Genomic DNA, 26,958 nt, shown 5'->3' with positions numbered 1-26,958 from the left:
AAAATATTTAAAAGGAAAAAAAAACAAACAAAACAAACAAAAAAAATCAAAATCCAAATGAAACCGCAATGGAACTTTTGGTAAAAATCTTTTTAGTCACAAGCAGCACTCCAGAGTGTGCTGTGTGACATTATTTGGCTCAAGTACACTTAGGGTTGCTAGACCCAACTGGAAAGCCTCAGAAAGAACCTCGTCAGCTGAAGCACATCTGTGGTTTTTTTTCCTTTTCTTTTCTTTTCTTCCCCATCCCCGAAAAACACATTCATCTTCGGGGGGTCAGCTACACAAGGCCTCTGCTGGGATCACTAAGGCCACTGAAAATATCATAGAGGAGGACAGAACACAAGGAGGCACTTAGGTTTGCAGGTCCTTCTGATCCCTCCCCAAATGCTTATTAACTGATTGAGGCACGCAGTAAGAAGTCACGAAGAAAGTCCAAACTTAACCAGTGCTACTAAAGCGCTTCGAGAACAAGTAAGGTACCTACACATCACATCTGGTTAGTGAAGATAAATCCAAGGTTAGTTTGCTTCCCCTTTCCACATCAGAATTTCATAGTGCTCTGTGCTTTGCCATGGCTCTAAGATGTACGGCCGATGCAGTGGAGTGAACCCGTGGGCTGTGTCAGCCACTAACTCCTCATCATGAGACTTCTGTCTGCCCTGGGACTTCCTGCCAGGCACATCTGAAGCTCCCCCTTGGAAGTATTTTCAAACATCTCCTAAGTCAAACCCCATGCAAAGATTTCTACTGGAACAGGAAGTATGTTACACCCAGGAATTCTAGCTTCAAACAGATGATTCCAGCAAGGGACTGATGGGATTTTCTAACTGGCAATAGACCTGAGAAATCATAAGTCAGCTATGGTATCACAGTCTTCATCATGAAGTCAGAAGTGACGTTTCTTTCCCCCCCACCCCTCCCTCTTAAATTACTGCCACAGTCTAACAATTGCAACAGTTGTGCTGAAGTTGGGAATTCTGCAGGTGGAATGAATTTTCTAGGATAAGATACACCTCTGGAAAAGGTCCCATTTCTCACTTTACAGGTAACTTACACATAGGTCTGCTCTAAAATTACAACTCAAGTCAACTTGAAGCTACACTGGAAGAGATTTAAGCCCGAATTTCTGCAGAAATTGGCAATAATGTGTTCAGCAGCAGCTTTTAGCCACATCTCAAGAAGTCGGACAGGATCTGGATTTCTCTACTCCTGCTGTAAACTTCTAGTTCAGAAACCCACCCCCCCCAAAGGAAACCAACCCAACACACAAAAGTTACTCAAACAGAAATGTCTTTTTTTGTTGTTGTTGTGGTGGGGGTTTTTTGGTGTGTTTTTTTTTTGCACATCACTGTAACATGAGCTGCTTGAGGTTGTCGTGGAGGATGGTATCCTTAACATCACGGAAGACTAGCCGGATGTTCTCTGTGTTAATAGCAGTGGTGAAGTGGTGGTAGAGGGGCTTCTGCTGCTGGTCCCGGCGTTTAGTACGAAAACAATCCACCAGGAATTTCTGGACATCCGTTAAGCAGTGGGGATTCCCTTCAAACTCCGGGAAGTAGTCTTTGATGCTGACTTTCTGCACTTTTTCCTCAAGCAAGTCCGTCTTGTTCAAGAAGAGGATGATGGAGACGTTGCTGAACACCCGGTTGTTGACTATCGTCTCAAAAATGTTCAGGGACTCCGTCAGGCGGTTGGTTTGCCGATCCTCCATCAGCACCTGGTCGAACTCACTCGAGGAAACCAGGAAGAGTATGGAGGTGACGCTGTCGAAGCACTCGAACCAACGCTTCCTCTCTGACCTCTGCCCACCTACGTCGACCATTTTGAAAGGGACGTTTTTGATCTCAAAGTCGTACTCGTGAATCCCTTTGGTGGGGCGCCGTGCCAGCAGGATGTCCTGCTGGGAGGGAAGATAGTCCTGAAAGAAATAAAGGAGAGTTCATGAAAATAATAAATTAAAAAAAAAAAAAAAGAGAGAGAGACCTTTCCAAAAAGAAAAAAAAAAAAAGACCTTGTGACCACATTTCAGTATCTGAAGGAGACCGACAGGAAGGCTGGGGAAAGACTGTTTGGAAGGACCTGTAAGGACAGGACATGGGGCAATGGTTTGAAAGTGGAGCAGGGGAGATTTAGGCTGGACATTAGGAGGAAGTTCTGCACAATGAGGGTGGTGAAATACTGGAAAAGGCTGTCCAGGGATGTGGTTGAAGCCCTGTCCCTGCAGGCACTCAAGATGAGACTTGAAGTGGCCCCGGCCAGCCTAAGGTGGAAGTGTCTGGGCTGACAGCAGGGGGGTTGGACAAGATGACCTTTGAGGGTCCCTTCCAACCTGATGCAATCTGTAGATCTGTGATTAGGATACAAGTCACAGGCATGGTGATTGCAACTGACTCGCAATCAAGAGAAAGGCCTACACAGGAACAGCACCAGATTTTGAGTAAACATACAGAGTCTCAGAATCACCAAATGCAGGGGCTGGATGGGACCTCTGAAGATCTAGTCCAACACCCCTGCAGTGAGCAGGGTCACCCACAGCATGTTGCCCAGAAGCATGTCCAGGCAGGTTTGGAATCTCTCCAGAGATGGAGACTCCACAACCTGTCTGGGCAGCCTGCTCCAGGGATGCAGCACCCTCACAACAAAAAGGTTTTTCCTCAGGTTCAGAAGGAACCTGCTGGGTTCCAGTTTGTGCTGCTGCCTCTTGTCCTGTCACTGGACACCACTAAAAACAATCTGGTTCCATCCTCTTGCCCACCACCCTTTAGATCTAGCTGAGCATTAAGAAGATGCCCTCTCAGGCTGCTCTTCTCCAGGCTAAACAGCTCCAGGTCTTTCAGTCTCTCCATTGAAAATGAGATGCTCCAGTCCTCTCAGCATCTTTGTAGCCTCTGTTGCACACTCTCCAGCTAACACAGAAGCACTTTGGAAAGATCCAGAGTCCCAAGTAGGCAATGCATCCAGTACTAAATCAAAACATGCACCCTAGAGAACTGAAGCTCTCCATTTGCCACATGACAAGGATCCATAACACCTGAGATATGTGCCAACAATCCTTCATGCCACTTTCCCTCATTACTTTGTGCTTCATCCATCCTCTTCCAACTAATCTAGGAAAACACATTGGTTACTAATGTTGTGCAGCAAACAGGCTCTAAAGCAGGTTTCTCAAATCAGTAACCAGGGTTAGTATCTCATTTTAACTAGGGGCATTCAGCTTCTGCCCCATTCTTCTGCATCTTCAGCCTGCCTTTGCCCCCAGCATTGAAGAGGCAGAATGGGTGGCTTCTAACCACGCACAGTCATCACCAACGGATGCAGATGTGAACAGGAAGAGGAATTCTTATTAGTCAGCTTTCAACAGCCTGAAACTCAAGACTCGTTTTGGGGGGTTCTTCATTCTTAGAACTGCACTTTGCATATGGTGCAAATCTCTCTGCTATTCAAAGAGTGCCTCTACAACAGACAGCAGGGCTGATGCTGAAGTGCAAAGCTTTGTTGTTCACTTGTTACGGAAATTCTTCCTTACATTTTTCCAGCGTTCCTCACCACTTCAGCACAGTGATTTAGGTTTCAGAAGTTAGCAGGGAGGTTGGACTAGATGATCTCCAGAGGTTCCTCCCAACCCCTGTGACTGAGTTTCAGTCTCCTCTTAAGTGCATGATCTATGATCTTCCTTTGACAGTGCCAGTTACCAGGCTTGGAGTTTTTATAGAGATGTGATGGACCAAAAAGTCTGATTCAACTAATGACGCAGGGTGGGGGGCACAAACACACAGCTACACAGCAATTCAAATGCTGGTATTCCAAGTTTAAGGCAGTTGGGCAAGTTTGATCCACAGCCCTTAAGAATTCAAGAAGTGAGTATAACACTCCAAAAACTCAAGGACCACTTTGCTTTACTCTGTAAGCTCAAAAAGTGAAACTATCTAGAGAGAGAAAAGAGATTTGTTTGAACTCCTGGGTTTATTCGAGCTGCCTGTGACTAAGGCACTGATTTTTATTATGGCAGGAATGACAAAGCAGCTCTCTGAGACACAGACTCCCCACCCTGCACTTTCTGCTTGGTACTCTTATACATCCCAGACCCACACTCTGCAGCAGAGTAGAGCTGCTAAAGCAGCACTATGCTCTCTCCAAACTGAGCAACAGACTCGTGCTGCCATTCCCTTGTCTGACTAAAGGGAGCAACTTCAAAGGGCTGTAAGGTTTTTCTCTTCGTTACATTTATCTTGAGTCCTTTCTGCCCCTAATTGTTAGAGGGGGAGAACAAGCACTGTATCCAGTGTCACTGGGCACACGTGAAAGGATTTGGAGTAAAGCTGGTTGGTAACATTGAGACAAGAGAATGTCACAGGTTCAACACTTAACTCCATCTTTCCAACAGGAACCTACAATCTTTTGTTACTCAGGAAGTTAGTCTCAGGTTCTCAGAACAAACCCAGCAAGTCTTAGGGAAGATCACGAGTGATTGAAATTACTGAAGTAAATAAATAAAATCGATTAACATAATAAGCAAAGCCACAGGGACTTTCACTATTGAAAAGCAGAGAACAAAGCAAACTCTTCTGGGAGCTGGCCTGTAATGTTTACTCAGTAAAGCTTTCAAGAACAAGGAGCGTAGCCCTCGAATTCCTGACAAATTCCTTCTCCAGTATTACTCATTTAAAATTCCTTCCACACTTGCAACCACAAATCAAATCCTTCCAAGTTCTGCATGTGCAGAAGACCTACCATGGTTTACATCAGAGAATGGCTGCTCTGATGACCACTGCAAAGGAGCACACAGGAAGTCAAGTGCTTGGGAAACAGCCATCCTTTGGCTACAGGCAACCAAATGCACCAACTCCTAAGAAATCTCCCAGGTTTTTTGTTAACTCTCTGAAGGAAGATTATGTTTTATCTCTCAAGCCCAGAATCTTGGGATACTAATGCTTGGGTGACAGAGCACTGGAAGATGCTGCCCAGAGAGGTTGTGGAGTCTCCTTCTCTGGACACTTTCAAAACCCTCCTGAATGCATTGCTGTGTGGACTGCCCTCAGTGATCCTGCTTTGGCAGGGGGATTGGACTGGATGATCTCTGGAGGTCTCTTCCAATCTCTTAACAGTCTGTGATTCTGTCACTGTAACAACTTTGAACTAGCCCTTTCCCATTGCTTGATCCCATTCTCCAAAGCTGGACACTTAGGTAAATCTTTTCCTTGGACATAATGAGGATCATTTCCAAAGTCCTTCCATTGTCAGTCACTACTTTCCCATAGGCATTCCCAAGCAGGCTTTCTCCTTTTCCACACTTCACCCAATTTTTCATGTTGACTGTTTTCCTTCTCACCTTTTCCCATGTTTGTGTTGGTTGTCTGGGTTTTTTCAGTTTGTTTGTTAGGATTTTTTTGGCGGTGGTGATGGTTTGTTGGGAGGTTTTTTTTTGTCTCCGTGTGTGGGCTTATTTTTTGGGAGGGGAGGTCTGCTGACGTTTTTGTTCTGTTTTCTGTGCAGCTCTCCCTCTGCTACTGATTCAGAATGTGTGCTTTGACTCCTTCCTCCTACTCATTACAGTCTGTTTTCTTCTAAAGGCCCTCTGGTTCTCAGGTAGGCTCTTTCAGCTATCACTTCACTGATTGCCTAGTTAAAAACTAGAATCCAGGGCATGAATAAGATCTAATCACAACATGGAAAGCAGTGTCTCTCTCTGAGCTATTTTGAATACATATAGTCTGTGCTGGCAGTGGAAATAACAACAAACAGTTACAAGGAATCCAGCTGATCCCACGTGCATATATATGCAGCCAGCTACTCCTATTTTGCTGATTTGATTAAATCTGAACATTAAGTTCTTTCCCCTGTGTGCTGTTATCATCAGCTCCCTTTTGGCAGCAGGCACCTAAGCTCCCTTTCAGCTAGAGGCACATGAATGGCAGCTCTACCTGTTTATAAGCAATTTAATTGCAGACCAGCCCAGTTGTATCAGATAAGAGATAAGAGCAGTAAAATACTTCCATTAATGCAGTTTGGGGAAATAATCATTAGACAAATCTTGCATATAGATAAGAATAAACCAGAAGAACCTATCAAATCTTTCACTTGGTAAAAGAACTTAGCTACCACTTCTTTCACAGGGGCCTAACATCTTCTATGCAGCAGATGTCAACGAGTCCTTCTGTATCTCAACATCCTTTGGTCTAACTTCAAACCAGAAAAGCTGTAATTCAGAGCTCAACGTTCCCACAGCAACATCAGACCTACAATGATTGTGTGTGTATAAAAAACAACCCTCTAGTGACTTCAAGTTTCATGCTTCAGTCAAGAAGGGACCACAGTTTCTGAATAAGTAACTTTGAAAAGAAGCTGCAAAAGCCAAAGAAAACAACCAAACAAACCAAACCCAAACAAACAGAAAAAACCCAAACTTTTGAAACTAAACTGGCACTGGATTCAAAGACCATGAGACATCCACCATTAGCAAAAAGTTTAACAATTCATGAAGTGAGGGCAGTTCTATCGCCTTGTAACTCAAGAACAAATCAAAATTAGATGAAACATGAGGGTGGTGAGGCACTGAACAGGCTGCCCAGGGAAGTTCTAGAGGCTGAAACTCTGCAAGTGTTCAAGGTCAGATTATATGGATCTTGGAGTAGCCTGGTCTATTAGGAGGTGTCCCTGCTCATGGCAGGGGGTTGGAACTAGATGACCTTTAAGATCCCTTCTAACCCAAACCACTCAAAGAGTGAGTGCTGGAGGTCTCAAGCACACTATCTGGGAAGCATCTGCATTCTGCAAGATGATCACCAGCACTCTAGCTAGAAAAAATAACAGTTCAAAGCAGAAGAATAGTCTGGCTTAAAACTAAAATTTATCTCAAAGAAAAATGAAATTAAGCATGATGTAACAGGACTCAATTGAAGTGGTTTGGATTCCTTCATCAGCTGCAAATGACCATGGAGAAGCTGCCTCCCTACAGAGTTGAAGCATCCTATCCTAAAGGCAGTTTTTCCACATGACAGTTCTGCAAAATGCCACTAACGTGTGGCACACAACTTCCTTAGCCAAGCAGTAACCAACCTTCCTGTCAAAAAGCATTCTATAGAACACTCAAGCTTTTCCTCAGAGAAAACACATTTTATTCAGTACCCAGTTTGTTTTAGCAGGTACTACAGTAGGTGCACTGATTTACTTTAGCATTCATAACTGGAACGTTTTGGGTTGCAACGGACCTTAAAGGTCATTTAGTGTTCCCAACTGGATGTTTAAAACCAAAAGCACTCAGTTCTCATTCTGAATTTTTTTTTTTACCATGAGAACAGACAGGCATTGGAAACCTCTCCCAAGGAAAGTGGTGGACTCCCCTGCAGTGGACAGTTTGAAGACTCAGCTGGGCCAGCTCATTTCATCTTCCCTATCATGTAGAACAGTTGGACCAGCTGATGATTGGGGTCCCTTCCAAGCTGGCATTCTGTGATTTATAGATATCAATTAGTGTTGAACTGCTATTTTAAACAGTCTGCTGACTGGATAAGCATTTGGAATTTAGTTTTTTCTTCAGTTTCTACTGAAGTTTCACTTCCAGAAAGTCTCTTGGTCCTCGCATAGCCCTGTGGTTTTGACATGCCAGTGATGAACTGCTGAGATAATGGGACAGTCAAAGTTAACTAAAGATAAAGTTCTTTGAATAGACACTAACTATATTTCATCTGTTTAAAACCCAGAGATCAAGAAGGCTACTTCAAACTCAAGAATGAAAGGAAAAAGAACTTACTTGTTCTCCGAGTTTATCCAAGTTGTCCAAGAAATACTTTACAGATTCCCCCTAAAAACAAAGCAAATGGGTATTCAAATAAATGTCACACTTGATCCCAACAGTTTACATGCTGAAGTCCAGCTCATTTACCAAAATCTAGGTTTCAAGTGTTGTGAGCTTCAATCACTGCTATTTTTCAAAGCAGCCACCCCAAGAACACCACTGACATTTTATTTTTAGACCAGTTAATAGTTAAGCTTAAAAGCAGAGGTAAGTACATTTAAAATAGTTAAATTCTTTCCAGGTTTAGAATTGCTACATAATTCCTACAGTGCTATCCACAGGGAGTATCAAGGAAGCAATCACACCTTCACTATGAAAAAAAAAAAAAAGATACATTAAATTCTTCTGAGGCTTTGAAGAGCCTGGACATCCAGACATTCCAATACAAGTTAATCTGTAACTGTGTTGCCATAGATCCCATTCACAGAGGTACTTCCCCCAAGCGCAGCAAATGACTCATAGAAAGGAGGATGAGAAACCACAACAGATGAAGCATTTTACTCAAGTTTCCTATCAGAGACCAAGTTGGACAAGAACTCCTTACTGTGGGAGGAAGGAGCGGAGCTCCACACTGCCATACTGCATGGTATCACCAGGTTATCTTCCTGATTCAAGCCACCATTGTCCTCACAAATAGGAGCCGCAGTTTTTAATCCCTCCAGCAATGCAGAACTAAAGATCTTTTATTGGGAGGTTGAACTACTGCCAACTCCCCTGAACTCCATTAGGGCGCTGGGCTTAAGGAAGAATCCTTACAAGCATGCTGCTGAACCTGAGTTCACTTGCAATAGGGAATGCACTGGTTGAATTTATTGCCAAGGGAAGCAGCACCTTTCTAAGATTCTCAGCATCATCACAGAAGCACAAACATGGTTCCTTTTGAAAGCTCTTGACTATAAAGCTGTAACTGCATTACTTTATAGTAAACACAGAAAGGAACCATCTGTGTCTTTACAGAAGAAAAAGAATTCTGCTGAGAAACTCAAGAATCATCCAAGGCTGGGGTGACTGCATCTAAACCAGACAACCGAATTAGGACAGGAGTTACACCCTGATAATGATTTCGCCTCACTTCAATTTGAGCTCTGCTAAGTTATCTAGGAAGAATATCAAATCTCACTATTAAACTGTGCCATCTAAGCAGAAGAAAAGTAGGGTAGTGTAAAGAACAGCCCAGAAAGAGTTCTGGCAGACACATAAGCCAGGGATATTTGCTACTAAAATAAGTTACATAACACAAGTAGATACCACACCTTTAAGCATGCAGTTTGAACATCAACTTTTAATTGAGCAAGACTGGGACACTGGTTGAAACATGCCTTTGTGCTTGACACACCTGCAGGGGAGGAGTCCAGCACAGTTCCACTACCTTATTTTAGCTTCTCTTTGGCTTAAAACATGACTGGTTTTCTCTAGGGTGACAAAATGCAGCGGTAACACTAAGCACTGTAAGGCCTGGTGGCACACAGCAGCACTGCTGGCAGTGACAGCAGGATTTTGCACCTACATCTTTTTCAGCGCTTCAGGAATGCATCCTAGCCACGATCCTAAGGGAAGTGCATGGGAAAGGGCATTCCTATTTCACTACAAATACACAACCTTGATGCACAAATCCATCAAGCCTCCCAAGCACGCCTAACAGAATTCAGGTGCTCCAAGTACTAAGACCACTCTCTGTAGCTGAATATTAAGACAAAATAAAGTTTAAGTCTGACCTTAATTTCTTGTTTAGGTCCTAGTAGGAGCTGGCAAGTCTCCCCCACAGGACTACGTCCCAATCAGCCAGATTTCAGCCTCATTAAGTGGAGGTATTTATTCTAGAATACCTGGACCTCAGAAGCTATAAGCGTGTGTGTCCATGCATACATACATATGTTTTAATCTTAGACAGCTCTTTTTTTACCCTACTTATGGCAATGCTTACTCCCTAAAGAAGCATTAACTCCCCAGCACTGGAAAGAGTAACATGAGTTAGCTCTTCTCTAAGTCCCAAGGCTTACTGCTGCTGCAGTGGATTGAGCAGCTGGAGCAGATAGTAAGCCACAGACTGTAAAGGTCACAAAACATCCCCAGAAGCAGCTTCCCAGAAGAGGGGATTTCCTGAAAACATGAATGCAAGATACACTGCCCTGCAGCAACAGGAATACTCTGGAGCCAGGCACCCAGCAGCAGAGCAACTGCCAAGAAGCACACCAAGAAGACTTCTCAGCTATCTGGGCTGTCCCATACCAAAGTCAATGGCAGACAGTTATCAAGGTGGCCATTCTGAATCTGGAGAGATTCAACTACAAAAGCAACCAGTTACAAGCATAATACAGTTTATAAAGCACTGACATTCCAGTTTCCCTCCTCCATATCTTTGGCTCAGTCACTGGGTTCTTCCCTCATGAAAATCTACACAGACAACTAATGACACACCAAGCAAGTGCCATCAACATGACTCAACTCTCTATTTTAAGTTGTTTGATCACTGGCTTTTATCAATTTGCATGGCATCAAGAACTTACAACTCCTTCAAATTCATCATTTGTTCCTTCCATCCCCTTCCAGGTACCTCTCTATACCACACAGCTATAGAAGCTTTCACTAGTGGTAATTTTCTAGCTGACCTGGCCATCTTATTAGCACTAAGCTCTGCTAACTACAGATACTCTTGAAGAGCAAACTACCATGGCTAACAAATGATTATCAGAATGCACTACTGTAGAGCTGAAGAGTTTTGACCCATTCAAAGCAAGCTTCACATAGGTATCACTACAAAGCACACAAGCATGACTGTCCATCCTTTCCCAAAGGGGTCAATCTATGCATTTTATGCAATAATGAAGAGAAACTCACTGAAAAAGCCATCACACAACAACCAAGCCTTAATATCAGCAATTACTGAGTAAGAAATGATCAATTCACAATGCTGGACAACAAGGCAGCTTCTGAATGAGGCAACTTTTTCTTGCTTTTAGAACAAGATCTCACTCTGTGAATAGATGACAGTGGCTATATTTAAGCAGCTTTATCCAACACTTTTCATGTCCTAAAAATTCCCCTTTAGACAAACTGTAAACTCTCTGGTTTACCCCACATGACTAGAAAAAAAGGACACTTGGGTTTCCCCACTCTGCCCCACTAATTCTGGTGTGGCTCACCACGTCCAGCCCCTGCCACGTGGCCACTGCAGCAATCTGCTGCTGTCATCATGCCACAGAGAAGCCACACCAAGGACAAAATCAATATGAGACTGAGAAACGGCAGGATCTGCCCTATGAAGAAACTCTGCAGTTCTCCATTACATTCTCCTTGGTTTCACACCCATGTTCTGCGAGCACATACGATGGAAATGTGAAGTCAAGATGTGAAGGTGTTCAATTAGTCGCAGGTGAACTTCTGGGTATTTTTAAATGCAGGTCAACCCCTTAAGTAATTTTTTACAGTTGAGCAGTTCCAAACTGCAGGCTTGTGAAGCGTGGTTGAAGGTTACCAATGACCTGTTGCTGCAGGAACCATACCACTGAGTCTTGTTCACTGCCTGCTTCCTCCTAGTCAAAGCCCAGGCCCTAAGATAGCACGGAAGTAACAACTGCAGGGTTGAGCCCATTTCTGATGTGCATGTTGACATATTGCAATAAAGCAAACTTCCTGAACACAGAGCAGTGCAACAGAATGAATGGCCTACACATGAGCTGCAAGAACGTCCCAGTGAGAGGTGACCTTGCTTTTTGCTCTTTTAATACACTATTAAAGTAAGTAGTGTATCAGACTATCAGATGTTAAGTAATCAATTTGCTTGTAGAAGATGTCCTTTTTTTTTTGTTCAGATGGAGCACACACATCTCAGCTGCAGCCCTTCAGCCTCCTCCTGATTCAGAAATGCATGTAAACCACAGGAAGTTGACTGTTAAATAACTTTATTCACAACTGTCAAGTATTTCATTTTCAGAAAGGTTTGATTCAAACCAGCTTGCGTGTGTGCTGGAGTCTTGTGATGCTCACTGAAGGCAGCCAAGCCAAGTCATTTCATCATGAACATACAAGTGATTTACAAAAAAACACAACTACATCATATTCTTATCAAGATACTTGATGTTTCAACATCAGCTTCCCTTAGAAACATAGTATTTAAACTAGCCTTGTTTGTGCCTGTACAATGAAATATCTCCAGGTTTAGGTCATGCACTCTTGGTGCAGAGGAGATTACAGCACAAATTGCTCATTTACCTATAGGACAACTGGGTACTGTAGCTGCTGGTGTAGCCATCTGAAGTAAACCAGACCAGTTATCTTTTATAAACAACACATGGCACAGAGAAAGATTACTGTCTAAAATGTTGCTAGTTACTGCCTAAAGCAAAAGTAACCACAAAAGTATTTGGGGAAGGAAAAAAAAGACGACTACATGAAATATACAGGAGATGAACAGGTCTTTAAAACCCAAGAAGTGGCATCAATTTATTTGGTTTCCATGCAAACAGTGTCAGCAATCTAAATGTGATTTGTTGTGCCCTTAGCACAGCCAAAATGGCTTTTTAGCTGTTCTAAGGGAACACAGCCACTATGTTCTTTCCAACAGCAATCACTTAAAAAGACAGACAGAAGAAGCATCAAATAAAGATTTGCTCATCACGAGGTTTAAAGAAAGAAGCACAATTCATCAAGCTATCTGCATTTGGCTGCCAGTTCACGGGAACATACTGAACTGACAAGACTCAAGTATCTGAAGGAATAAATCAGATATTTGAAGCAAAAAGGAGACATAACTTAGTAACTCAAGATTAGAATCATAGGAACCACCAAACGTTTTCTCCTCCTGACCTTGTGTGAATTTCCGTGGAAAAAAAGAAGAAACAAAGTTTTCCTATGCTATTTAACAAAAAACCAAAACCACCAACAACAAAAAAAAAACAACCCACAAACAAACAATAACCACAAAAAAAGCTTTTGTAAAAGCCTGGCTTAGAATAAGAAAAGGTAACTGCAAAGCTTTTAGGCTGGCGTGTACATGCCTAACTTGACACACAAATCCAACCATCCGTAATAAGGGAAAAGCAGTTAAAAAGAAGAAAGATGGTGGAAGAATAACCAGATCCTTAAAATTCAGCATCTTAGAACTCCCTAGTAATCCTATAGAATACACTTAATTGTGTAGAGGGTTGTTTTTGCTGGGTTTTTTTCCCCTCTTAGAGGCTTAACCCAGGTAAATCCACATCTGAACATTTTGGCAAAGAATCCAGAGAAAAGAATATCTAACCTTTATTTTCTTGATACTTCAACTCCAAGCTGACTCAAAGACTGACTGCAAATCAATATTGCTGCTCCTAAAGTTTCAACAGATGTCTTTGGAAATGGCAGTAATAAGCATGGGGATAATTAATGCTGAAATGTTTTAGTGAAATAAATGCAGATTTCCTAGTGGAAAAGGTATTAGAGAGCACTGCAACCTCCTCCCTCTCCACCCAAATGAGAGATGTCTACAGTTAGACAAATGAGGCAGGTGACAGATTTATGCTGTGAATGCACCTAGCTATAATTATATTCCTGAGTTCAAATCCACAATTCCCTCAGTTGTTCGACTAGAAATTGTTGAACTGAGTCTTGAGACATTTAATTGGTTTGTTTTCTTTTACTACCCTCGGACTTGGAGTTAGATAAAATAATCTTGGCTCCTTCAAAGCCTTCAGGTTTCTACAAATTGATTTCTCTCATCAGTCACTCTTCCCAGTGCTTTCTCAGGAGGATTCCCTTTTCAAACATGCCCCAGTCAACAAAACAGGACAAAACTTCTACACTTCCTTTATTCAAAGAACTAAATTTAAACCCCAGATGTTTGCCATATTTTATAGCAGCAATTTAACAACTTGCATGGTATCTCCTAAAGTGAAACAATTTGTTTCCCAACTGCCACTCCTCTGCTCTACATTTGCAATGCTGCTCTCTGTCTCAGCAGCAATTTTATTAGCAGTGTTTTGGGAGTTTACAATGAGCAGACACAATAACTAATTTTTAATAAGGGTGCTAACAGTACTTAGGGAAAAGTGTTGAGGTAAGCAACAGTAAATTTATTTACCAAACTGCAGGCCTGGGTCAAAATATTTGAAAGCTGCTAACACAAAACACATTTCCTGGAGAGAAAGATGTTTCCTTTCTCTAAGTGTTAATTATGGCCATAGTTATGCTAAACCCAGCATAAACTGGCACTCCCACCAAAACAAAGCAGTCCCCATTCATGCCCACAGCAGCATTTCTGCAGCCTTGTGCAGACCAGCCAACTGCTCTGTGTTAAACCAAAACCTCCCCCTCTGAAGGAAGGACAAACAGCTTTAAAAGGGCACTGCTGCCAGTGGACCAGCCTTAAAAGGGCTGAAGCACAGAAACCACATGTCAAGTTCAGACATTTCAGGATCTCCGTACTTCTTTCTCTCCAGCTCCACCATTTGATCTGCCCAGTTTCAAAGCTAAAATGTAAGTGTTGGGATTAATTGCTGCTTCTCTGTAAGACCAGAGAGTTTCAGACACAGGCTACATTTGCTTATAGAGGCATGCAAAATAATCCTGTTCTCCATCAAAACACATCATAGCTCATCTCACCTCAGGGAACTCTATCTTACTTCCTCTTTTCAGCACTTCTAACCTGCACCTCCAGTTGTATTTGACTTCCTTCAAAGCACTCACAACTGCATCACAAGGTGTAGAAGCGAAACCTCTCTCGTGTTTGGCCACACAAACCGAGCATCTGTCCTAAACAAAAGTGTCACGTCCTGACTCACAGAAATCATTTGGTAGCAGAACAGCTGGACCACATCAGGTACAGGGTGCTCAACAGCATGAAGCTACAACAGCACCAAGAAAGGGAGGAGTCACACACGTTTATTTCATGACTGACATTTTTCTCTTGCATAATGGCATTTAAAAAAGGTGAAGGGGTTTAAGAAGGGTTTTACCCCAATAATATCCCTTTAATCTATTATCCCCTATTTACAGTCTAATCCAATTAATCCATAATTCTCAAAATGTGGACAACAAATGGAGAAAGACAGAGCACGCCAACCTGAGCTCTTGCATTACACCCACTCAGCATCATGCTGGGTACCCAGATCTGCTACGGACCCACAGATGTGAAAAGGGGAGGTGAGCCAGGCCACCAACAGAGCACTCCAGAACTAGACACTGAACCAAAGCTCCAGGATTGGCTGCTTCTCCCTCCTGCACTCAATTCAGCTTTCCACCACCCTGCAAAGTGCCTCTCATTCACCTACACAGTTCAGACTCGGATTTTCCTCTATCAACAGGGCATTTCCACACTTTCAGATACAACATGCTATCCCAATTACTCAAAGGAAGACAGGATGAAGCACTAAGAACTTAATCCACAGGCTAATACAGCACAGAGCAAACTTCCAGCTTCGAATTACTTTCCTATGAGAGAAGAAATCCAGTTCCATTTTTCTTCACTAGGTACTCCTCCCCTCTCCTGAGGAAGGGATGCAATTGCCAGATTCTAAACAAAACTGACTTAAAAAAATCTGAAAACTCGCTACAGCTTTTAGGCATGAAACAGCATTCCATTAAACCTTACAGAACTACAATTTCTTCCACACTGAGCACTTTGTTATCATATTTCTAGCTCATGTTGAAAGATGCTTGGAAACCAGGATCTGCCATATTCTACAAACAGCTGAAAATTCGAGAAACTGCACAGCTTTGAGCTGTAAGAAGGATGTTCTGTTTGTACAACTCACAAGTGAAACCTAAAAGTCTGATGAGGCTCTTTTACCACCACTAAAAACCTTAGGAATATACAGCATTCATCCAGGCCTGTCATTTTCCTCAGGATCACCAATGCCTGCACGCAGGGGAAATACAAAGCTACTGCAGCCCCCTCCAGAGCTCAGAGCCAGGTTAAGAAATGCACTAAATGGCCCAAGGGAGATAACACACGCAGAGCCAGAGCATCTAATGAAGATGCTTCTGTCTGCCAGAACATGAACAGAAATGAATCCACCAGAACAAATTAGGATGTGCTCTTCACAAGATCAGGTGCAACTTCCAAGATATTTTTCCTCTCTTCAGTAAGAATTTGCAATCCAAACTCATCTTCCAGAAAGTTTACTTTAGGAAAGACATCGATACTTTGTAAAAAGGTTTTCAAGTTTCATTGACGAAACAAACTTTCCAAGTCAAGGCACACATGCAGCCTTAAAAGTCCTAGGAAAACATGCACTGACCAAGGCGAAACAGCCACCTCCTAGTTACTATTTACACTCTGGGAAGCATCTATATAAACTTCAGATGTTTTGCACACAAAACAGACTGGAACCAGACTGTAAACATTTGCTCTTCTTTCAGTGCACTGACCCACTGGCTCCATGACTTCATGAGTTTGCAACTCAAACTGCATTTAATCTGACACTGAGGCAGCAGTGAGTCTGCAAATCTGCCATCCATCATTTAGAGATTTACTTGCCTCCAAGTCGTATGAGAGCAGCAAAAGCTCCCAAAAACATCACAAATATTTGGCACAGAAATGTATCACCACTAAAACTGGCCACGTTGAACTTTAAGATGCTTGACAAGCCCATTATTGCATATGCTGTTAACCAAATCACAATGTTTTAAAAGCAGAATCCTAACCTAGATCTGATGCACACACTTAAGTATCCTTAGGATTTCATTCCCAAGTACATTTGGTTCCCTTTTCAGCTGCATGAGAAATCCAGATGACCAAAAGCTTTTTAGTTCCTTCCTCTGCCTCAATTAGCAAAATCCATTTCAATTAAATTCTGGTATTTCTGTTTGCAAATGGTGATGTATGAATGCATCAGCTCTTGTTACAAGCTCTCTGGCAAGATTCAACACTCACATACTAGAGCTACAGGTATCAATAAATAAATGATAATGAGTTTTAAAATGAGTAAAAGCTGTGTCTAAAGCACTCTGTGAAGTACACAAGACTCCCTAAACAGCAGCAACATGGGAGAAGCTGCAAGTATTTCACTTCACTTGTAGAATTTCATACTAGAAATTAACTTCAAATAGAAAAACTAGAGATTAATTACAGAATCACAGAACCAAAAAGGTTAAAAGAGACTTTTAAGATAATCCATTCTGACCACTAGCCCAGCTCTAACAGGTCAGCACTAAACCATGTCCCTCAGCACCACATCTGCATTGCTTTTAAATCTCTTCAGGGATGGAGACTCTGCCACTGTGCTGGGCAGGCTGCTCCAGGCCTTGACAACCCTTTCAGGGAAGGTATTTTTCCTAATAGGCAACCTAAACCTTCTCTGGCATAACTTGAGGCCATTTCCTCTCATTCTATCACTTGTTGTTTGTGACAAGAGACCAACCCCCACCTAACTCCAACCTCCTTTCAGGGAGTAGTAGAGAGCAAGAAGGTTTCCCCTAAGCTTCCTTTTCTCCAGGCTGAACAACCCCAGTTCCCACAGGTACTCCTCACAAGACTTACGCTGTCGACCCTTCACCACCTTAACTGAACAACTATAGAACTGTTTGCTTGTGAAAACAGTTAATGGTCCCAATACAGCCATGTGTAACATTTCAGTAGATCACCCAGCGCGGAGGGGTTTTTACACACTATTTTGTGTAAGTATTTTGAATTCCAGACAGTGTCAGTGCACTGCGTTTCCTCGCCTGGAAATTCTGCATCCTCTTTATTTGATCAGCAGTGGGTGATCAAATACCACCATGTGCCCAGTGAGAAGCTTCCAGGCACTCTGCCGAGCCTCCTGTCCAGCTGTTTTAAGTGATTCCTCCAGCATCATTAAACAAAGGAAAAAGATACAGAAACTCGCGTCTGATTACACATCCTTGTACCGCTCATCCATTAAAAGAGTTCGGGGTCTTTTCAGTTCCTTGGCTAAGTCACTGAAGAGGAACATGATATTCCACTTATTTTAACTGAGCAGACTGCGAAGTGCTGGGAAAACATTTAAGGCACGAATGACTGTGGCAGAGAAGTGTGCAGCATGGCAGAGTGAATTAAGTGCTCTAAGAGGCAGTTCACTGCCTATTATAGGCCAAAAATTTTCTTCTGTGTGGAACAGTTGAAGTTGTTATCATAATGATAAAGAGTTCAGGGTGTTTTCCATATCTGAAGTCCCTCAATCTCTGGCTGCATTACCTGATGTTTATCATTAAGGCAGACATGCAAGTGAAGATACTGGAAATAATTTAGCATCTTCTTTAGCTGCTGACATTGTCTTAAACACTTTCTTTATTCATCATTTAAATTCAAACTACTAGGTATGGAGGGGTGTCAGGGCTGGTACATAGGATTGTTCAGGTATTTTTTTTGTTTGGATTAAACACATGTATTGATTGAGGCTGTTGAGTTAACTAATATTAGTGTTCAATGACCCATTTATTCACCTTGAAGATATAAGCAAAGGCTTTGCACTCCAGAGCAATACAAGACATCACTTGGTATCAGCACTGCTGCTGATAGTTTGCTTTTCTGCAAATGGGCAGGCTCTGAACCTCCTGAACTTCTCAACCCATTTGTGGTCAGTGTAGATGTTTACCAAAGACGACAGGCAGTAAGACACAGTGTGGCATGGAGATCACCTTGCTGTGAAACACCAGCACAGTTGTTCTCCTTTTCTTACGTAGTAAGGTCAGCTGCATTTACGTTTTCTCCCATTTTCTTAAGCAACTTCCTCAGCTACCACAAGCTAAAGTTTCCTACCACTCTGCTAGCTCTGCATAAGGGGAACAGCATGAGATCAGAACATATAAATAGCACTTATCATTAACTGAAGTTTAGCTCAATAAAGACAGGCAAAACAGTCATCTAAATACAACCTGAGTGTCCTGTGTGCTCAGTGAGAGCAGTCTGAGCCAGCCTCTAAGGCTGAAGTCTTGCTACAGCAAGCTCAAATTAGGGAATGGCAGCAGAAACCACAGCTGCCCCTGGCATCACACCTTAATCCTGAAGGATCCCGTATTTACATATGAAAAGGATCTCTCCATATTCTTTGCCTCAGGTACAAAATTAATTTCCCCTATATAGATGGAAGATGAGAGCTGTGTTCATACCACATGTTTTGCCAGCATGGAGATTTGCTGACAGCTATGAATACTGGAACTTTGTAGTGGAGACTGGGCTGGTATTTACTAAGTCATTTATAAGTGGACAGAGAACAGCGAGGCCATTGCTACATCAAAATGCTGTGAAATAATGCAAGGAGAGAGTTCTACAGGTACCAACATGTCTTGCAGCAAGGAAATAGGCTCTGAATGAGTGTTTGTACCCAGCTCTCACGTTACGCTGGGAGCCACTGAAGCAGCAAAAGCTCAGCTAAGGTTTGCTCCAATTCAAAAGAAAATGCTGAGAACAGGTTCACACATCCATACCACGAGAACAGCTGAGAAAGTCTCTTCCAATGAAGTCTTTAGAGGTGGCTGGCATGCACAGCATATTTAGAAGAACACTTATATTTTGCTTTTGTTTAATCAAGGCTCAGTTACAGAAATCCCAAAGTTTTACAAGAATTAGGTCACCTTTCAGTCTTCTGTAACTAAATGTTTAGGGAACTTAAGGTACACAACTGTCAACAGGACAGAGCTTGTTGGAGCCAGAGTATGTGTAAGAACACATCACTTCTCCCACACTGTCTTGTGAAAGTCTGCAGTTTAAAAGCAGTGGTTCTCCATAAACAGGTATCTGGATCAAGTCTGAATTAAAAATTCCATCCTCAGAGGTTGCACTGAAACCACACAGCAAAGTATACACAAGCTAAGTGTAGCACACAAGACTCCAAAAAGTTGCCAGCACTCTTGCTTGAAAGAGCTCATCATGCTTCTATCTGGTATGTGTCTGCTAAGGTAACAGAATCACAGAATCATTTAGGCTGGAAAAGACCTCTGAATCCAACCATTGACAGAATACTGCCAAGTCCCCGCTAAACCATGTCCCTCAGCACCACATCCACACATCTTGTAAATACCTCCAGGGATGAGGATTCAACCACTTCCCTATGCAGCCTGTTCCAGGGTTTGACAACACTTTCAGTGAAGAAATTTTTTCTGATGTCCAACCCAAGCCTCCCCTGGCATGACTTTCTACCAGTTTATGCACCTCATGTCCTAAAAGAAATACCACCTACACACTTCAAGCAGAAAGAGCAGGGCAACCAAACACCCAAGCCCAGAACCAAGAAGAGATCTGGGAAAAGAATTCCTACCTCCCCACAGAGAGGTGTAGAGAGGTTACAAAGGATGAATATTGAGAATATCAACATATTATAGAGGCCACAAGGCTTCTGAAATTCAGTGTAACTAATATGGTGTAGACACTCTGTATGAATAAGACACACTCTTTCCCCATTCTGTGCTTGTAAGGTCACTACTTCAGTGTCTCTTTGAAGTCATAACTGTTTCCTAAGATGGGAAAGACTTGCAAAAGAGGAAGACCTCAACACCTGACAACCTAGCATGGCTTCAAACACAACTGACCTCGGCAGGATCAGCACTCCATAACCAAGGACATTTCAAGGACCTGTTGCCTATGCACCTGAAAGAATGGTAAAATTTGCTAATATTTTGCAGCAGCCATTAACTTAGCTCTTCTGGAAACAAGTTCTTATGTCTGCAACAGCCCCACCAATATTCAGAGGCCGAACCCAGAAAAGCCCAAGCAGAGCAAGATAGAATATAATCCTACAGTAAACCAAACAACACTCTCAAAAAAAAAAAAAATTTGCTTTGCAACAGCAAAATGCTACAGAGAAGCTGCAGCAGGACTAGCAGTAGGACTTCAAGATGAACACGCCTTTTCCTGTCTTCTATAATCTGATCTAGCACTTGCAGACATGTCACAGAAGTAAACAGGATCCAGAGGTAAACGCATATCCTACCATCCTTACTGTATCATCTGTGTCTGCAGTTCTGTGCAAAAGCAGACAGAAGAAATTGTCCTCATTGAAACCTCAACACTTTGCCCTCCTTGCAGATTACACAAAGTCTATCTGGAATATCAACAGCTGCTGGTAGGAAACATCAAAACCCACCCAAAAGTTATCTTTAACAAGAACAAACCCTTTAAAACACTCAAACCTCATCAAGCATTTGAGCAAATCCACTCATGCTGCTTTTCCATTCTCTGAGAATTAGAAGACTGCTGGATACTGCTTCAAATTTTTTCACCATTAATGGCTCTTGCAGTAAATTCAAGAAACTCAGTTTTACAGCAAGTACACTGAGAGGCAAGGCAGAAAGGGCAACCAGAGGCAGGGCACAAACAAGGGCACTCTCCCTCACAAGTGCTTCCCTCCATGTCACCAGACATGCAGCACCAGACACTCCTCAGCTGCCAGTGCCTCAAAGCAAATCTCTATGAGAGCAGCAAACCTTTACAACCACAGAACTGAATAGCTCAGGAGCATAACTATAAAGGGTAGGAAATGTCTAGTTGAATTAGTTTGCATGTTAGAGAATTAAGATAATGGCTGTTTATCCGAGTCATTTCAGGAGACTCTGTACCGGAAATCAACTTGCAATGAGAAGTGTGAAATGTTACTGAGGTGTCAGAAAGCATTAGGCTGATTTCAACTCTGTAACTAATCCATGTTATCCACCTGACTACAGGCTGTAGGAGAAATAAGCTCAGTAGATGAAGGAGAGAAAGCTTGAGGATGACCAGAATCTTAAGTTACAGAAGTAAGCTACAGACACAAGCCAGTCTTTAGTTAACCATAGGAGTGGAATGATCACCCCAATGACTTCAGCTTGTAATAAAATTTGAATGATTACAGTAATAACCACGCCAGAAGTGTTGAAGGGGCACTTCAATTACAGCACCAAGCTGTAATTAGCTCTTACCAGTTTTAAAGCACCAGACAAGAGTGAACTATAGAGTTTTCACAACCAGTTAGTGGTCAGAAGGTCCCTATTTTTATACCAAGGAAAATAAATCATATTGACTATCCCCTGACCACTTCACAAAATGAGGAAGGACACTCCAATGAACTAAGCATGGAAATGCTGATATCTACTTCCATTAAAATGCAACCAAGTTCTGGTTCCTCCCCTATCTCTCATGCTTCTATAAAAAGACCACATTGTTCCTTTAGGCTCTAAGCATCACGTCTGGCATTGCAAATGAAAGATTATGGAGAAAACAAACAACAAAAAAGTCAAGAACAGCTCAATGATCACTCACAAATGTACAGATGTCTTTAAGTTATAACCATATACATGCTGAAACTTGAACCTTAGAGCTCTTTCTCTATGCTTCCTAACTGCCCAAGCTACAAATGCAAACTCAGTCCCAGAATCTTATACATTTTTCATGCCACTTTTCCCTCCTCTCTGATTCATCTAATGATTCCTGGTGTCTCTCCTTTCATCACAGTTTATGTCACACAGAATCACAGTGGGAAGGGACCTCTGGGAGATCAACCACCCTGCTAAAGCAGGGTCACCCATAGCAGGCTGCCCAGGCTCAAAATGTCCAGGCAGGTTTGGAATCTTTCCAGAGAAGGAGACTCCACAACCTCTCTGAGCAGCCTGCTCCACAGCTGCAGCACCTTCAAGTTTTTCCTTATGTTTAGGTGGAACTCCAGGGTTATGGTTTGTGCCCATTGCCTTATGTCCTGCTACTGGGCATCATGGAAAAGCTTGTGGCCCCAGTTGCCGTAACAGCTGAACTGGAAACAGAACAGTATTTCTCTCTTACTCCTCATTCTACACTACTAACAATTTTCACTCTTGAATCCCTACTTCCAGTCAGTACTGTCTGCATCTCTTCCAACTTCCCCTTGCTCTTCCTCCTGACTGGGGCATGCCTGTCACTCCCTCTTTAACCATTTGTGCCTTCCTTCCATGTTACAGAACGTATCATAGCTCTCTGAACACTCTTTGCCAAGCCATCAGCAGGTACAGCAGAGCCATGCACTGCTTTCAGGAGCTCTCTGCTGCTCCAGGGCTCTGTCATAACCTAAACTGGAAGCTCACTGGTGTAACACCAGGACTGCATGCTTGGCCAGTACTGATCATACTGCCTGCACTCAGTACAGTGACATCATTCAGCTTTTTTTTCCATTTGTGTTTATAACTTGGCATAAATATCTCAGGGTGAGATTTTGAAAGGATTTAGGAAATAAAGCAGTTACCGCACTCTTAAAAAACAGTATTAGGACAGGACTTCACCACTAAGAGCACTTGAAATATTCTTGAGCTCTGCCTAAAACACAACATGATCCATGTGTATTTTTGCAGAGGACATTATTCAGATTTAGGGATTTCCACAAGAAAGCAATAGTCTTTTTTTTCTGCCAGATGCAGAAGAACACACTCTCCAAATCCTACTCAAAGTGAAACTCTGCAGAGGCTTCAGTTATGGAAAGAACCTACTTCTCAGAGACTCAAGATGACACAAGAGTAACAGCTCCCTGTTCCTTCGCTACTCAGCCTCAAGTCCCTAACCACACTCACTCAAGGACAAAACCATTTTACTTAACAGACTCTAAACCAGATCACTCCAGCACAGCAATTACGTCACTAGAAGTCACATCTGTACCAGAAGAGGATCTTGACAATTGCCCTTTTATGATTGCTACTTGGAAGGCAAAATGCAAGGAGCAACAGGTCTCATTAGACACTTACTGCCATAGCTCAGAACCAGGCTGGGCAGGTGATAGGCTGCTGGAGCACCTGCCCATTCTGCAATCTCTAGAAGACATTCCATGATCAGGGCAATACATATTTATAGAGTATTTACACAACCTATGATTACACAACTACTCACAACGGCTCAACAGGAGACATCAGCAGCTATTGTTCAGATTCACACTAACAAAAGGTTATTTTTAAGACATAAAAACACAAATTCACTTAGATTTAAGAAACCTACAATAACAGATTTAATCTGAGATTTTCAAGCCCCCCAAACCCTATGCCACTGGCATTTTCTACACAAGTTTATAAACCAATAAACAGGAAATTTAACTTAAATTCTTTGCTTCCTTTTGCAGCATTGGTATGGAAATGAAGCAAAGGGACTTCAGCTGTCACAGACAGTTAAAGCTCCACCTCAAGGACCACAACATGTTTCTTTTGCCTTTCCAAGCCCACTATGAATTGTATACTCCATCTCAACCCCACTATTAGACTATGCAACTCCATCTTCAGCTGAGAACTTCAATCTAACAAAAAATCTCATTACATGAGTATTAACACAGACATTCAAAATTAAACAGGAAGTATACAGAGGGAATGTTTGCAAGATTGCTCAAATTGGAATAGAGAAGGGAGTGGTTTTTAAATTCTTCCCATTAACCCATGCATATCTTTGCTTAAAAATCAAATTACTCTTCAGCCTGCCTTTATTGCAAACCAATTTTGTTTTGTTTTGTTTTTTAAGCTGATGCACTAGTTAACAAAAGGCTGGAAATAATCACATAGTAGAAACACTGCACAGGTACTAGCTGTGCTACAACACATAAAAGCCCTTTATACCTCAGCTTTCTCACATATGAAATGAGGACAATTACATCAGAAGCTCTTTATTACTCTTGTTTTTAAAAACAAGGGGGAAAGGAGCTACATGCATCCGTTTGCAATACCACAGTGTTGTACCATTAAAAAAATTCTTAAGACCCATAAGGAGGCCACTGGATCAGTGCTTCACAGCACAACAAACACAGGAACAAGAATCACAAGCAGTCAAAACCCCAAAAGGCAGATCTTACCAACTGGAATTCTCTGCGTCTGTCATAGGCGTGCTGGATGCCACTGTCTGCCCAGAGAGCTCTTATGGCTGGGAGGTACTGTAAAAAAACTGCTGTCTCCACCATGCCTTGCACCACCGTGACCGACCGAGTATCAAAAGCCATCATCGTGTCTCCGTTGCTTTGGTTAGCAGGATCTCCCCAAGGGATATGAAGTTTCTCTCTGGCATCTACGAGGACTCTGACACCTTTAACAACACAAGGGAGCGTTGCAATTAGAGTTTCTCAGCGTCTACTGTTTCACTAGCCTACAAATCTGTGAAGTTTCAAACAAAGCACCCACTCTGTACTGTCAGAGCTCAATAGGACTACCCAAGCCTGCAGGAAATCAGCGAGTTTCCAATGAACTGACTCAAAGCACTACATTTGCAGGTAATACCAGAGCTTGGGTGTTTGCTATCAGAAAAACAGGGCTCTGAGCAACAGTATAATATCCATAATACAAATGTAACTCTTGAAAAAGGGTGAATTTTAGTCAGCAAGTCCCCAGTCACTGCTAGCAAGCACATCTCTTCTACCTGGCGTGAATACAAGACAAATGAAGTATGTTTAAAAGCTTATTTCAGAAGACATCAAACCATCTGACAGCTTAAGTTAAGGTTTCCTATCAACTTGGTATCTAGTTACAGCAACCTGTAGAGAGTCATCACTGCCTTTAACATTTGCAGAGACATGAAGCCAGTATCTACTAAAATCATAGCACTTACTAAAAAGTACGTTGAGGGTGCTTAAATGCAGTGTCATTAAGCTGTATCACCCACACTTTTTTTGTGGTTGTTTTGGTAAATATTCTGTATATTCTGCTATTTTAAGCTTCTCTTATAAAGGACTTTAAAAAAAAAATCACTGTGCTCATACTGATAAGGGAAATGCAGGGAAAGTAATTTCAGTGCTGATGTAAATGAAAATCCTGAAAGAATCAGCAGTAGTAAAGGCATGGGGAGAGGTATAAGGAAATTAAGATGAAGTAACAAATGACTATATAATAACACACTTGTTCAATGCCAAAGTATGTTTTCAAGCTTCATTCTCTTCCCATAACTTTTCCATCTGTCAAAAGCAATGACTGCAGGAAAGCGGCCTCTAAAAGTGATCTGCAGTTCTTACAGCTATACTTTCAGAGTAGGAAGTACCTTACTTCATTAATAAACTATAACCTGGAAAACATACATGCTAGTGATTTCTACTGCCTTGTTATTTAGAGTTTTGCCAGGCTTGATCTGTAACAGTTCTGTACAAGAATTCTCTTTAATAACCACTGGACCTCAGCCCCGCTCTTGAAGGGGCTGAGGTCTCACAATGCTTTGCTGTTTGACAAACTGAGTTAAGACTTTGTCCAGCCATTACACGGTCCAAATGGAAAAATCTGACAAGTGATTTAGATAAGAGAGGGAAAAAGAAATACGGATGACCCATTAAGGATGACAGCAGTGAAATCAAGAGCCCGCTCCTAGAACTCTGCGTGGAGGTTTTGGCAACACATCTATGAAAAGTGGCTCGGCATGCGGGTGTCTGTTAATTGATGTGTCAGCCTAGTTTCCAACACGATGGCAACGTTTCTTCCACTGAAGCCAACTGCAGTGAGCGTTTCCTCCTCGGGCACAGGACACGTCTCATCCTCACGCACTTTCAGGTGCATCTTTCCCCCATCCATTACCGTTCATTACTGCGCTCGCATTTCCAGGAAATGGCAAAGCTCGGGACCTTGCAGACTGAAATCGCTGCTCCCAGGGCAAGAGCTGAAGCTGTCCACCGCGGCACAGTGGGCTGTCCCCGGGCCAGCACCCACCGCGCCCCCCGGACAGGGCCAGGGTGACATCCCGCGGGCTCGGGGGCGGTGGGCTGCTCCCCAGCCACTGAAGTTCGGCACCGCGGGACCGCTCATCCTCTGCAGGAGGAAAAGTAAAGTGCCCCAAACGAAAGCACCGACCGCATGGGAAGAGACGGCGACCCCGACCCTAGGGACCCTACGCTCCCACCCGAGGGCGGCACCTCCGCCCTCCCCAGCCGGGCCGAGCCGTGTCTCCGCAGGCCGCCGTCCCGGTGCCGGGCGGGGCAGCCCGGCTCCGCCACCACCGCTCACCCACCCTTGATCACGTTGCTGTAGATGGTGGCTCGGAACTCCTCACGGGCCGCCCGGTCCCAGTCCTGCCCGTGGATGATCCGCATCTGCTTGAGGAAGGTGGACTTGCCGCTCTCGCCCGCGCCCAGCAGCAGGATCTTGACGAGGCGCTTCACGTATGTCTTCTCGCGATTGAGGCACTTGTCGATCTCCTTGGACTTACGCTGCTGCTCTGCCTCGCTACTGGTGAGCAGGCAGCCGGGGAAGCAACCCGACAGCACAGAGCGCGACGGCAGGAAGTCCGCCATCTTAGCGAGCACTGCCAGCGAGGGAGCGGCCGCCCGGCCCGGCCCGCACCA

At 43.0% G+C, this 26,958-nt stretch overlaps 1 protein-coding gene across 1 annotated transcript; it reads right to left on the bottom strand.

Annotated features, from left to right (window-relative positions):
• Window positions 1–1,317: 1,317 nt before the first annotated feature.
• On the bottom strand, window positions 1,318–26,958 carry GNA13 (G protein subunit alpha 13). Its single transcript, XM_009902665.2, has 4 exons — window positions 26,625–26,958; window positions 24,499–24,725; window positions 7,754–7,804; window positions 1,318–1,921 (listed from the first exon to the last, which is right to left on the bottom strand). Exons 1-4 carry the CDS (start codon window positions 26,905–26,907, stop codon window positions 1,349–1,351), a joined length of 1,134 nt encoding a protein of 377 aa, XP_009900967.1. The 5' UTR covers window positions 26,908–26,958; the 3' UTR covers window positions 1,318–1,348.

This window comes from Dryobates pubescens, chromosome 20, assembly GCF_014839835.1.
Source record: "Dryobates pubescens isolate bDryPub1 chromosome 20, bDryPub1.pri, whole genome shotgun sequence".
Lineage (NCBI taxonomy): Eukaryota > Metazoa > Chordata > Aves > Piciformes > Picidae > Dryobates > Dryobates pubescens.
Note: the sequence above shows the minus strand (reverse complement) of the source record. Positions and strands in the feature narration are given on the sequence as shown.